The sequence below is a fragment of the Balaenoptera ricei genome, chromosome 14, assembly GCF_028023285.1.
Source record: "Balaenoptera ricei isolate mBalRic1 chromosome 14, mBalRic1.hap2, whole genome shotgun sequence".
Classification (NCBI taxonomy): Eukaryota; Metazoa; Chordata; class Mammalia; order Artiodactyla; family Balaenopteridae; genus Balaenoptera; species Balaenoptera ricei.
Window position 1 is genome coordinate 19,225,995 of NC_082652.1, and position 12,965 is coordinate 19,238,959.

Here is a 12,965-nt window from a genome sequence, read left to right on the forward strand (position 1 = left end):
GAGAGAGAGAGAGAGAGAGAGAGAAAGAGAGAGTTGTATGGCAAAGGCTCTTGGAAAGGAGCTGTGACCTTCAGCCAAGGGATGCAGCCAGCCCATGACCACCCTGCAGAGAAGAAGCCAGAGGAATAAGCACCCCAATCCCTCTTTCCTCCCCATCTCCTGTGGGGCTCCCCATTGGCTGCACCCAATGTGTAGCCAGAGGACAGGGGGACTGTGGATGCAGTCCATACAAAGAGCAAGGTGGAAAAGGATGGAATGTGATTCAGAGAAGCAGACAGAAGATATTCAGCCCCACAGGGGAGAGACAATTCTGATAAAGGATACCGGGGCACTACTGGGCAAGGGAGATGGATGTGAGTAGACAAAAACCAATGTGTCCACTACTCTACTGGCCTCACACAATATTGATCATATTGATCTCCTTAACCAGAGCTGCCACATTGCACACTCCAGTGGGCACCATGCAAATATCATACAGTGTGGATGGTACCCTCAGGAGATAGACAACATGGAGGCCCTGGCCCAACCATATGAGCCACAGGAAAAGTGATGGCCATTCTGACTTTCCTGACCCCCAAGGACCCCCTTACCCACACGGATAACGTTGTCTACAATGATCCTGAAATCGCTCACTGTGTTGACCAATGCTGCCCCATTACTGACCCCCATTCTCCCATGCCAGGTGTTCTGGGCCATCGGGACAGTGTTCGAGGTTGTCCTGGCTGTGTTTGTGATGCCCAGCCTGGGCTGGCGTTGGCTGCTCATCCTCTCGGCTGTCCCACTCCTCCTCTTTGCTGTTCTGTGTTTTGTAGGTATCCTTTAAGACATCTCAGCCTTTGTTACTTGGTCTCCTGCCGTTCATTATATTTTGGTGGGGAGGGTGTGGAGGAGGGCACCAAAGCCACTTTTAAGATTATTTCTTTTAATCAGGAAATGAGACAAAGGAACAGGGCCTGGGGTGGGCCCAGTATGGGGTGTTGGGTTTCCTCCAGGCAGACACTGCTGGGATATTCTTGAGGGAGATATCAAGGGGATGGGGGATACCTTGCTCCCTCTCCCCGCACTACAAGAGCTACACTTAAGGTGAGTGTATTTGGAATAGTTGGGATTCTTAAGTTGCAAGTGACAAAACCCAGTTCAAACTGGCTTGAGTGAAAGAGACATATGATAGAATATTAAATATCTGGCTTCAGGCATGGCTGGGTCCAAGGGCTCAAATGATCCCTCCGTCTCATCTCTGCATAAACTACCCCCCACACACAGCGAGATCAGACCACACGTTTATCATTTCATGTGAAGACCACATCCATGAAATGCTTTACAGCCAGTGGGCCCCAAAATAAGCCTGTAGGGAGGTAGGTCTCATCTATGATAAATAACATAATAATTACTGGTAATGACAATAGGTATTAATAATTACTTAGCATAACAGTGTAGAGGCCCTATGCCAGGCTCTTTATATGCATTATCATATTTATTCCTCCCAATAACCACAGGAGGTAGGACTATGATGAACCCCTATATTAGTTAGGATGATACCAGCTGCTGTAACAAATAAAGCCTACACATTCAGTAACTTAGCACAATAGGAGTTTATTTCTCACTCACAGAACAGTCCAGAATGGGTGCTTCTATTTGACAAGTGTGATTCTGGACCCAGGGTTCCTTCCAGCTTGTAGCTCTGCCACTGTCTAGGGCTTTGGAATCTTCTACATGTAGACTGAAGAAGGGCAGGTAGAGATGTATACTTAAATAACTTGGCCAGGAATATTCTGCTCTCGTGCCATTGGTGAAAGCATGTCACGTGGCCATGCCTAGATGCAAGAGGTGCTGGGAAATGTAGTTTCTGGCTGGGCAGCCATATCCAAGGACAACTCTATACTATGGAAAGGGAAGCATGAATTTTAATGGATGCTAGCAATCTCTGCTATATTCTCATTTTACTGATGAGGAAACTGAGGCCCAGAAAGGTTGATTGACTTGTCAAAAGACACACAGCAAATAAACAGTAGAACTCATTTGAACCAAATCTTCTGACTCCAAGTCTCATACTCTCTCATTTCACAGATTGCTGTTGCTTTGTTTTGTGGAGAGATCTCTATCTAGTCACTTGGGGTTGGGACTCTAGTAGGCCTAAAGGTCTTTCTGATTTCTTTCTGTCTCTTAGACTGAGTTTGCAAGACGATTCTAAACACAGGTGAGGTGTAGTTTCTTGAGAGATAGGGATAATGATGATGATGGTGAGAGTGGTGGACTTTTTTTCTTTTTTGGTGGCAGTCTTAATTTAATTCAGCTGTCACCTGCAACTCAGCAGCACCAAATTACAGTAATAGCAACGGCAACAGGAACAGATATATTAACCCATTCCGGGCACTGTGCTAAGCACTTTGTCTGGATTATCCCATTTAATCCTCTCAACAACCCTAAGAGGGAGGTTCTATTATTATCCCCATTTTATGGATGAGGAAATGGAGGCACAGAGAGGTCAAGTTATTGCTCAAGGTCACAGAGCCATTATAATCAATGGCAGTGCCAGGATTTGAAGCCAGGCTTCTGGCCCCAGAGCCTCCGGCCTTAAGGACTCCACACACACATGAGAGTGTATGGCTGTGACCGAGCATTCTGTTCTGCCCTAACTGGCCACATCTCGGTCTCCTGTCCTCATAGTGGCTGCCAGAGAGTGCAAGGTATGATGTGCTGTCCGGAAACCAGGAAAAGGCCATCGCCACCTTAAAGAGGATAGCCACAGAAAACGGAGCCCCCATGCCTCTGGGGAAACTCATCATCTCCAGACAGGTCAGTGCCTGGCGGACTGACTGTGCATGTTGCTGCACGTGCTGGGAGCATGTGCATGTGAGTGGGTGAGGGGTGCAGTGGGCAGGATCTGCAAAAGGAATTTGGCAACCTCAGTCTGTGTATTTTCACTGCCAAGTCCTAAAAGTACCACCTGGAGAAGTGATTAGAGAAATGCAATATAATGTCCCGTAATGGGTCCCGTAACTACTCCTGCTTCAGTTTCATCTTTCAACACCCATGAAGTCTGATTAGCAAATGTGATTGATCGGCAAAGGCTTGACAATAAAATCACATTAGAAAGTGCCACGATACACTTAGATCCAAGACACCAAACCGCCCCTGTGTAGACATCCTTAATGGATGGTGCACCGCTCCCCAGGCAACACCATCAGGGAATCCACCACACTACAAATTGATGAGCACTTACTGCAGGTGCAAGTGGGGAGAAGGGAGCCAGATTAAAGGCTGCAGTCCCTGCCTTCAAGAATCAGCCATGTGGCTTAGAGAAACATCACAAATACCCTTAAGCAAACAACAGACCCTACGAGGAAATTATCATTATTATTATTTATAAGTTTATTTATTTATTTATTTTTGGCTGCATTGGGTCTTTGTTGCTGCAGCGGGCTTTCTCTAGTTGTGGCGAGCGGAGGCTACTCTTCGTTGTGGTGTGCGGGCTTCTCATTGCGGTGGCTTCTCTTGCTGCGGAGCACAGGCTCTAGGTCTGCAGGCTTCCGTAGTTGTGGCACGCGGGCTCAGTAGTTGTGGCGCACGGGCTTAGTTGCTCCGCGGCATGTGGGATCTTCCCAGACCAGGGAACTTGAACCCATGTCTCCTGCATTGGCAGGCGGATTCTTAACCACTGCGCCACCAGGGAAGCCCTATTTTTTTAAAAATAATATCATTTTTCTGATTGTTTCTATATTAGGCAAAAAGAACTGAATGGAATTTCACCAGATTGAGAGGAAGTGCTAGGCAGGGTCTGACAACATAGAAACCAGGAGACATACCCCAAATCTGCTTTGGGAAGCACAGGGTTGGGGTAGGGGGCATCCCAGAGAGTCTGGGGTGCAGGAGGCTCATTTAGTTGCCTTTGGGGAGGGACTGCATTCTCCCCCGTCCCTCCTGTGGGAAGATGCTCCGGATGGAGAAAGCATACAGTGATTTCAAATGTGTGTTGCAAAGTGACAGTGGCAAGCCTGGATGCTCCAGTCGTGGGCGTCTCTTTGGAAAGGAGCTGCTGCCGCAGGGGCCTCTCTGTGTTCCAGGGTACCCAGCAGCAGGGCCTGTTTTTTGTTGTTGTTGTTGTTGTTGCTTTATGGAGGTCACTGGGGCAGGTGCATAGCTGATGCAGCCAGGAGCAGCCAGGCCCAGAGAGAGAGTTCTCTCAGGTCCAGGAAGGCTCCAAGAAGGTGGTGAACCCCCCATCACCAAAAAGAGAAGAGAAGGATTTTCCAGAAAGCAGACCAACTCTCCAAAAGCCAATTTTTCTTGCCAATGTATCAGTTTACCAAAAACGTGTTTTAAGGATTATTCTTTTTGAATATATTTAGTAAATAGGAATAGATTTTTCCTATGTATATGCTAATACATATATCAATACATAGGAATATATTTTTCCTGTGTTTATATTAACACATATAATATATCCCGCAATAACTATATTAATGAATTCATTAAGTATATTAATGAATGAATCTATTCTAAAATATAGTCAATAAATACAAACATGCTCAAATATATTCAATAAGCATATTAATGAGTAGTCTTTTTATTCAAGAATATATTACAAAATATTTTTGTTCACAAAGACAATATTCATGGGTAGATTAAACCACCTATAACCCATAATCTTTTAAATTATTATTTATTTATTTATTTTTGGCTGTGTTGGGTCTTCGTTTCTGTGCGAGGGCTTTCTCCAGTTGTGGCGAGCGGGGGCCACTCTTCATCGCAGTGCGTGGGCCTCTCACTATCGCGGCCCCTCCCGTTGCGGAGCACAGGCTCCAGACGCGCAGGCTCAGTAGTTGTGGCTCACGGGCCCAGTTGCTCCGCGGCATGTGGGATCTTCCCAGACCAGGGCTCGAACCCGTGTCCCCTGCATCGGCAGGCAGATTCTCAACCACTGCACCACCAGGGAAGCCCCATAATGTTTTTTAAAAAAACTTTTAGCATGTTTAAATAAGTGAGCACTTCTCAAACTGCTAAGAATAATATGTTCATTAAATAAATCTAAGAAGATAATCCCAGTCATAGAATATATTTTTTAAATTATTTTTCTTGTTGATGCTTTTTAAAAAATTTTTATTGGAGTATAATGGATTTACAATGTTGTGTTAGTTTCAGGTGTACAGCAAACTGAATCAGTTATACATATACATATATACACTATTTTTAAGATTCTTTTCCCATATAGGCCATTACAGAGTACTGAGTAGTTCCCTGTGCTATATAGTAGGTCCGTATTAGTTATCTATTTTATATATAGTAGTGTGTATATGTCAATCCCAATCTCCCGATTTATCCCTCCCCCCCCCGAATATATGTTTTAAAATAGAACATTGTAAAGCAAAGATTTGATAAATTAGTAAATTATATAAAATTGGCAAGTGAGTCATTTAGCTAATTGGTCTTTTGGCAAGTTGGCTTTTGGTGAACTGATTTTCAGCACATAAATTTTTGTCACCTTGACCTAGAGCTGGCTTTGGGTGGGGAGGGTGTGAAATGGCGGGCGGCATCTTGGACTGGTTGTTTGCTCCCTGGTCCATGGGATCGCCCGAGAGGCCTCAGAGGGGCCAAGCCTGAGGGGCCTGCTTCCCGGCTCCAGGATTCCAGGTTGGGGTGGGGTGTGGAATGTCTCCACCTCTGGACATTGCTGAGTCCTGGCTGGAGGCCTCCCTGGGCTGGGGGGCTGAGTGCCGTGGATCTGAGTCCCGGGTTCCCGGAACGTGAGTGTCCAGCCCACCAGAAACCTCCCTCCCAGCCTCAGGTATCCACTGGTCTCAGGCTACCAACTGGTGCCCACACATCCGCGGGGGAGGAGAGTAAATGGTATTCTTTGTCTTGAAACAGGAAGACCGAGGCAAAATGAGGGACCTCTTCACACCCCATTTTAGATGGACAACCTTGCTGCTGTGGTTTATATGGTAAGAGCTGTTTGTTGATTCTCGGGTCCCCTTCCTCCGCGCCCTGTTTTGGGTTTTAACTTGGAGGACAGAGAACTCTTCCATCTTGAGCAACATTTGCAAAACTGAGCATCACTTTCCTGACTTGTGTGTTATCCTGTTATTATTATTTTCTTAGCCTTTTAAAATTATTTTCTATACTATTATTTTCTTAGCCTTTTTTAAAATTTGACTCACTTTTTACTCAGATAAATGTCTTTTAAAAGGAAACTTTGTGTATCTGCTTTAAGGAAAAACTTTAATTGCAGGCCGTAGACAGAAGTTGCTTTAATTAATTAATTCTTACGGAAGTATAGTTGATTTACAATGTTGTATTAATTTCTGCTGTACAGGAAAGTGACTCAGTTATACATATATATACATTCTTTTTCGTATTCTTTTCCATTATGGTTTATCCCAGGACATTGAATATAGTTCCCTGTATTACACAGTAGGACCTGGTTGTCCATCCATTCTATATGATATAATTTGCATCTACTAACCCCAAACTCTCAGTCCATCCCTCCCCCAGAAGTCACTTTTAAAGATAAAAAAGTGGCCCTCCGTAGCTTCGGGTTCCGTGTTCATGGATTCAACCAAACCACAGATGGAAAAAAAAAAAAATTCCAGGAAGTTCTAAAAAGCAAAACTTGAATTTGCTGTGCACCAGCAACTATTCACATAGCACTTACACTGTATTAGGTATTATAAGTAATCTAGAGATGATCTGAAGTATATGGGAGGATTGTGTAGGTTATATGCAAATACTATGCCATTTTATATGAGGGACTTGAGCATCCAAGGATTTTGGTATCCACAGGGGGTGCTGGAACCCATCCCCCACGGATACCGAGAAGTGACCATACAGTAAAAAGTAGCTAGATTGCGACTTCCCTGGGGTCCCCAGTGGTTAAGAATCTGCCTGCCAGTGCAGGGGACACGGGTTCGATCCCTGGTCCCGGAAGATCCCACATGCTGCGGAGCAACCAAGCCCGTGAGCCACAACTATTGAGCCCGCGTGCCACAACTACTGAATCCCGCACGCCTAGAGCCTGTGCTCCGCAACAAGAGAAGCCACCAGAATGAGAAGCCAGCGCACCGCAAGGAAGAGTAGCCCCCGCTCCCCGCAACTAGAGAAAGCCCGCGCGCAGCAACGAAGACCCAACGCAGCCAAAAAAAAAAAAAAAAGTAGCTAGACTGATGGTTTGCCAGGGGAGAACCACTGTATTTAAGAGCCAGACAGAGGGCCCTCGGGACGGCGGCAGCGGACGCGGCGTGAGGGAGTGGCCGGCTGCCGCCTCGCCCGCCGCGGGGTCCATGGCCTCACCAGCCATGTCCGGTGCGGTGCGGATCCTCAGCCGTTGCCTGCTGCCGCCCGAGGCCAGCGCCGCCCGCGATGCGGAGCGCAAGGCAGGGCAGCGCAGGCGCAGCCGGGACATCTACGCGGGGCTGGACCGCGAGCTGCGCGCCGTGCGGCGCCTCGTCAGGATCCCGCCGCTGGGCCCTGCGAGAGCGGCAGGTCCGCCTTCCTCAAGCAGATGCGCATCGTCCACGGCCGCGAGTTCGACCAGAGCGCGCTTCTCGAGTTCCGCGACACCATCTTCAACAACATCCTCAAGGGCTCAAGGGTTCTGGTTGATGCACGAGACAGGCTTGGTGTTCCTTGGCAGTATTCTGAAAATGAGAAGCAGGGGATGTTCCTCATGGCCTCTGAGAACAAAGCAGGGCTGCCCGTGGAGTCTGCCGCCTTTCAGCTGTATGTACCTGCTCTGACCGCGCTCTGGAGGGATTCTGGCATCAGGGAAGCTTTCAGCCAGCCGGAGGAGGGAGTTTCAGCTGGGTGAATCAGTGAAGTACTTCCTGGATAACTTGGACCGGATTGGCCAGCTGAATTACTTTCCCTAGCAAGCAGGACATCCTGCTGGCGAGGAAGGCCACCAAGGGCATCGTGAATCATGACTTTGTCATTAAAAAAATACCTTTCAAGATGGTGGATGCGGGCGGCCAGCAGTCTCAGCGCCAGAAGTGGTTCCAGTGCTTTGATGGGATCACCTTGATCCTGTTCATGGTCCCGTCCAGTGAGTACGACCAGGTCCTCACGGAGGACAGGCGCACCAGCCGCCTGGCGGAGTCCATGAACATCTTTGAGACCATCGTTAACAACAAGCTCTTCTTCGTCTCCATCATCCTGTTCCTCAACAAGATGGACCTCCTGGTGGAGAAAGTGAAGACCATCAGCTTCAAGAAGCACTTCCCAGGGCTTCCCTGGTGGCGCAGTGGTTAAGAATCCGCCTGCCAATGCAGGGGACACGGGTTCGAGCCCTGGTCCGGGAAGATCCCACATGCGGTGGAGCAACTAAGCCCGTGCGCCCCAACTACTGAGCCTGCGCTCTAGAGCCCGCGAGCCACAACTGCTGAGCCCGCGTGCTACAACTACTGAAGCCCCCACGCCTAGAGCCCATGCTCTACAACAAGAGAAGCCACCGGGATGATGAAGCCCGTGCACTGCAACAAAGAGCAGCCCCCGCTCGCCGCAACTAGAGAAAGCCCGCGCACAGCAACCGAAGACGCAATGCAGCCAAAATTAAATAAATAAATTTATTAAAAAAAAAAAAAAAGAAGAAGAAGAAGCACTTCCCAGACTTCAAGGGCGACCCCCACAGGCTGGAGGACGTCCAGTGCTACCTGGTCCAGTATTTCAACCGGAAGAGATGGAATCGCAGCAATCCGCCTCACCACTGCCATAGACACGGAGAACATCCGCTTCGCGTTTCACGCTGTGAAGGACACCATCCTGCAAGAGAACCTGAAAGAATATTATGTTGCAATGAAAGAGGATGCCCCTCACTCTTGTGGTCCTTGAGCAGCCTGGCCGGCCACAGGCCAGATCTCCCCGGTGTCCCGGAGCGGGTTTCCCGAATCCGTGCCCTCAACACCTGGCTCAGGGATGCTGTGAGACCCACCACGCCGCCGCGCTCTAGGCCAAAGGACGTGACACTTTGATGTTAGCTACTGAATCCTGGGGACTAGTGAAACTACTGAAAACCCCAGCGATCGCTTTGGTATTAATGTGTAATGCCAAATAATACAGCTTTCTTTCTTTTTACAGAAACTATTCCTTCTCTGACACAATGTAATTGAGGACTGTGTGTGTGTGCACGCGTGCTCTGTCTTTAATGACAGAAACACAAAACCCGACGTCTTTGCAGATGGCTTTTCTCTCTAACTCGCGAGTGCTTGGTGAGGAGCGTTGCCTGGTGGAGGTTTGTAGGAGGTGAAAGGAGGTGAATCGCGGGCTGTCCCCGCCACCTCCCCAGGGGAGCGCGTTGCCTTTTAAGTCTCTTGTGCCAGTGGGTCCCGGCTGTTAGATGAGAGGGTGGGAGTGAGAGCTGGCGGTGTGGACTTGACTTAATGTCCCCACAACCTGCGCTTTCTTCCCGCCCTGTCAGATCACCCCACGACACGACAGGACGCGGGGTGGAAGGTGTGCACACGGACGCTGCCGTGAACGGCCCCCTCCCCCCTGCACAGGGCAGTGCCTGCTGCCTCTGTGCCCACCCTCCCCGCCCCTCGGCAAAGACTTAAACCAACTGGCCTTGCAGAGGCGTTGTCTCCGAGAGACACCTGCAGTCGGCCTCGGGGAGCCTTTCCTTCTTCGGAGGAAGCGGAGAGCTCCTTTCCGCTCAGGGGCTTTCGAGAGCTGGCGGCATTGCCAGCAGAGCCTTCGTTAACGCCGCTGGGCTCCGCGCTGCCTTCCGGTGGCCGGCCGAGAATCGAGGTTCTCATCAAGGTCTCTCGCTTCTACTAACAGACACAAGTCGCAGGAAAACTGTCGGACGTGATCTCCTCTGAGTGAAACTGCAGAGGCTGTGAATGTTGACGCGAGCTGGTCAATCTTGCACTCAGTTAACTTGTCCGGTTACTCTGTCCAGGTGTCTTTCACTGTGTAAAAAATACATTGCATTCCAAACTGGTCCCCGCTGTGTATGACTCTACTCAAAAGTGTCTGGCGTGTTGAGGATTCTGCCTAGCATTTAAAAGAGAAAAAAGCTTCCTCTGTCAGTGGCACCAGAATGTTCCTGTGGTTTAGTAACCGTCCCTGGGCCCCATCCCCAGGCCACACTGTTCCCGGTCCTGTGTCCCTGGTGAGTGGCTCGCTCGCCTTCACCCAGCAGATAAACAGGGATCTTGTGGCAGATGCTGACCCAGAAGGAAAGGGAGGAAAAAAACTGCTTCTGAGTCAGCCTTGTTATCACAGGGTTTTAATGAGGAGACAACATGAAATCCTGTCTCTCTGGGCGCTCAAAGCTTCCTGTGGATGTTTGCTGGGGGTTCGGCTCTTTCTTTTGGCTGGAGAAAAGTTGCTGTTTTTGTACTGCTTTCTATGGCTCTTCATAAACTGAAAGGATGTGCCCCGGGGTCGGGGCCGATGACCGAGGTTTAAAGGAAAAAGAACATTCTCAATGGGCTGTGTCAGGGCGGCCCGAGACCCCGCTGTCACTGCTCAGAGGACCCTGTCCTGGGGCAAGAGCGCTCCTCGCCCGCCGGGTTCCAGGTCTCACACGTGTGTCGGGACCCACGCACTTCCTCACCAGCCTGGAAGCACTCCCCGTGGCCCTGGCGGAGGAGGCGGCGGCGGCCCTCGCGGTCGGCGTAGCGGGTAGAGGTGCCCGTCTGAAAGGCTTGCTGGCGAGTTGGGGTCAGCATGGTCGGCAAGCGCTGTTTGTCCTTTAAACCTTCTGACGCGGTTGCTAGTTTGCTTTCAGAGGCGGAAGCGAGTTGGTATAGACAGGGAAGCCGAGCGGACTGGGAAGCAGGGGGGGACGGCCCTAGGCGGGGGCTCCTGCCCGGCCAAGAACTGACCCGCTCTCCCCCTCTGCGGCCAGGCTCGGCTCCCCTTTCTTCACGGCGAGCTGAGTGGACGACTTAGTCCTGCAAGGCTCCCGGCCCTCAATTCCGTGATTGGTCGGCATCCGAGAAGAAGATCGCTCTGTGCAAGGTCAACTGAAACCATTTACAGCCTTTCTACACATAGATTATAGTCACTTTTCTCTCCAAAACCTTAGGCTTTTCTATTTTATTTTATTTTAATTTCACTGTTACCCTTGATTATTGTCTTTTTTTTATTGAGATGTTGGAGAAGCAGGAGATAGTTGTGCCTCATCTATTATTACAAAAGTGTAACAATAAACTTCCTCAAACTAAGATATTTTCCTCACATAAGGACACATGTCCGTTTTTTACTGAAATATTTTTTTTAACCCTTCAGCTTGTAGAGAAATTGTTTCAAAGATATTGCGTTGTAGCTTTGTAATTTATAGAGATCTCTAGACTCCTTATTCTTGCAATTTTTTTACTTCTTTGATAAAAATGAGTCCATTTATTTCAACTCCAAGATCAGGAAATAATCTTGAAACAAGATTACTAGTTATGACTGACTAACTTGGGCATCCTGGGAACAGACATTAACTTGGTATTGTGAGTAAAGGCACCGTTAGGATGAGAGCAGTCGGAGTGAATTGCTCGCCGCTTACACTTTGCACAGCATTTTAGCATTGGCAGTAGGGGCTGGTTTGATGATCTGACCACCTTCAGTTTCTGGATGTTTATTAAGATAAATCCTTAATTTTCCTTTGCTTAATAGAAAATATCAACTCAGCATTCGAAGCCAAGCCAACATTAATTTTTCAGTCCCCAAAATTCAGAGCAGTTGGGTAACTCAAACCCTAATGTTCCTTGAAGGTTCATTACTTGTCGATCAAGGTTTTTATTTCCACATGGGACACAGGAGCGCTGTCACCAACACTGTGCTGAGTGGATGCCTCTGGAACACGACTTCAGGACAAGGAACAGCGGCAAACACACGTAAAGACACACCTGCTGCCCTGAGACCTGGGAGCCCGAGGAGAGGACCTGGTGATGGACGTGGACGTGTCCAGAGACCGGAGGCTGGAGGAAGCCCAAGGGAAGGGAAGGGTGGGAACTCTTTCTCTGCAACCCCGTGGGGTGACTGTCCCCATCACAAAACGAAGAAACCACTGACGCAAAGTGTGAACCATTCCCAGTCGACAGAGCTCATGGAGCTCAGGATTCTCATGTAGAGAAGGCACATATGTATTGTCCAGTGGCCAGTGCCCAGGTAGGCGTTGTGTGCGTCCACGTGTGGGCCCCTAAACTGCCCACAGTGGGGAAGGCAGAAGGGCACCTTCACCCCAGAGAAATGTGCACTCATCATTATCCACGTGGCTGAGGGCCAAGCTCTTTGGGTTCCAGTTTCCCCATTTGTAAAAGTTGGACTAGATCACGATGCTCAGCTCTGGCGCTGCAGTCTGATCACGTGAGGGGCTTTGCAAAGCCCCGGGCTGAGCCACTCAGAGACCGTGCAGTACAGGCATCACATGGACGCACTCTTGGTTTCCTGCGTGGTTGCTATGCAGCCGGGGTCAGGAGCCACGAAGCAGAGGACCGTGGAGGACCCCCTCCAGGCTGCTGGAATTGTGGTCTGCAACGTCATGGCCCCCGAATCCTCCCCTCACTGTGACCTGCGACCTGCCTCAGGAAGAAAGTGATGCTGGGTTTTCTGTTGTGGTTTAAGTGAAGAGCAGAAGTTCCCACTAAGCTTTCGACTGTGTGTCGGGTGGTCCTTTCGGGCCTTTTGACCTCACCTTCTCCATAAGGCACATCAGATGCGCGCAGCAACCTCATTCTTCAGTGATGCCTGGAAATTTAGGGAGCTCTGTTTGAAGAAGAAGACAAGCCCTTTTAAAGTCTGCCTGGCAGCCCTTGGCAGAGGTGGGCCTTGCGTGTGGGATTCCTGCATTTCACGGACTCGGCGTTCCGGGCGCGGGCCCTGGTGCCAAGGTTGGTGCTGGGCCTGCAGCTGGGAGGGCTGAGAGCTCAGCCCCCCCGAGCAGGGGCTGCTTTTACTGACTGCATTTGTGCAGCACCTCCTGGGCCCTGAAGAAGGTGATGGCGGATCCCCAGAGGAAAGAGCTGCTTGGTTAA

At 49.4% G+C, this 12,965-nt stretch overlaps 1 protein-coding gene and 1 pseudogene across 4 annotated transcripts in view; both read left to right on the forward strand.

Annotated features, from left to right (window-relative positions):
* Nucleotides 1–12,965, forward strand: part of SVOP (SV2 related protein) — an 86,734-nt gene that overhangs the window by 52,473 nt on the left and 21,296 nt on the right. For all 4 annotated transcript variants that reach the window (XR_009497141.1, XM_059893559.1, XM_059893558.1 and 1 more), the window contains exons 8-10: nucleotides 683–808; nucleotides 2,668–2,796; nucleotides 5,869–5,942. Coding sequence is in view for 3 of the 4 variants with exons in the window: in XM_059893559.1 (XP_059749542.1) it covers nucleotides 683–808; nucleotides 2,668–2,796; nucleotides 5,869–5,942 (329 nt within the window). In the remaining variant the exon portion in view is untranslated. The remainder of the gene's footprint in view (nucleotides 1–682; nucleotides 809–2,667; nucleotides 2,797–5,868; nucleotides 5,943–12,965) is intronic.
* LOC132347626 (guanine nucleotide-binding protein subunit alpha-12-like) lies at nucleotides 7,293–8,951 on the forward strand (annotated as a pseudogene).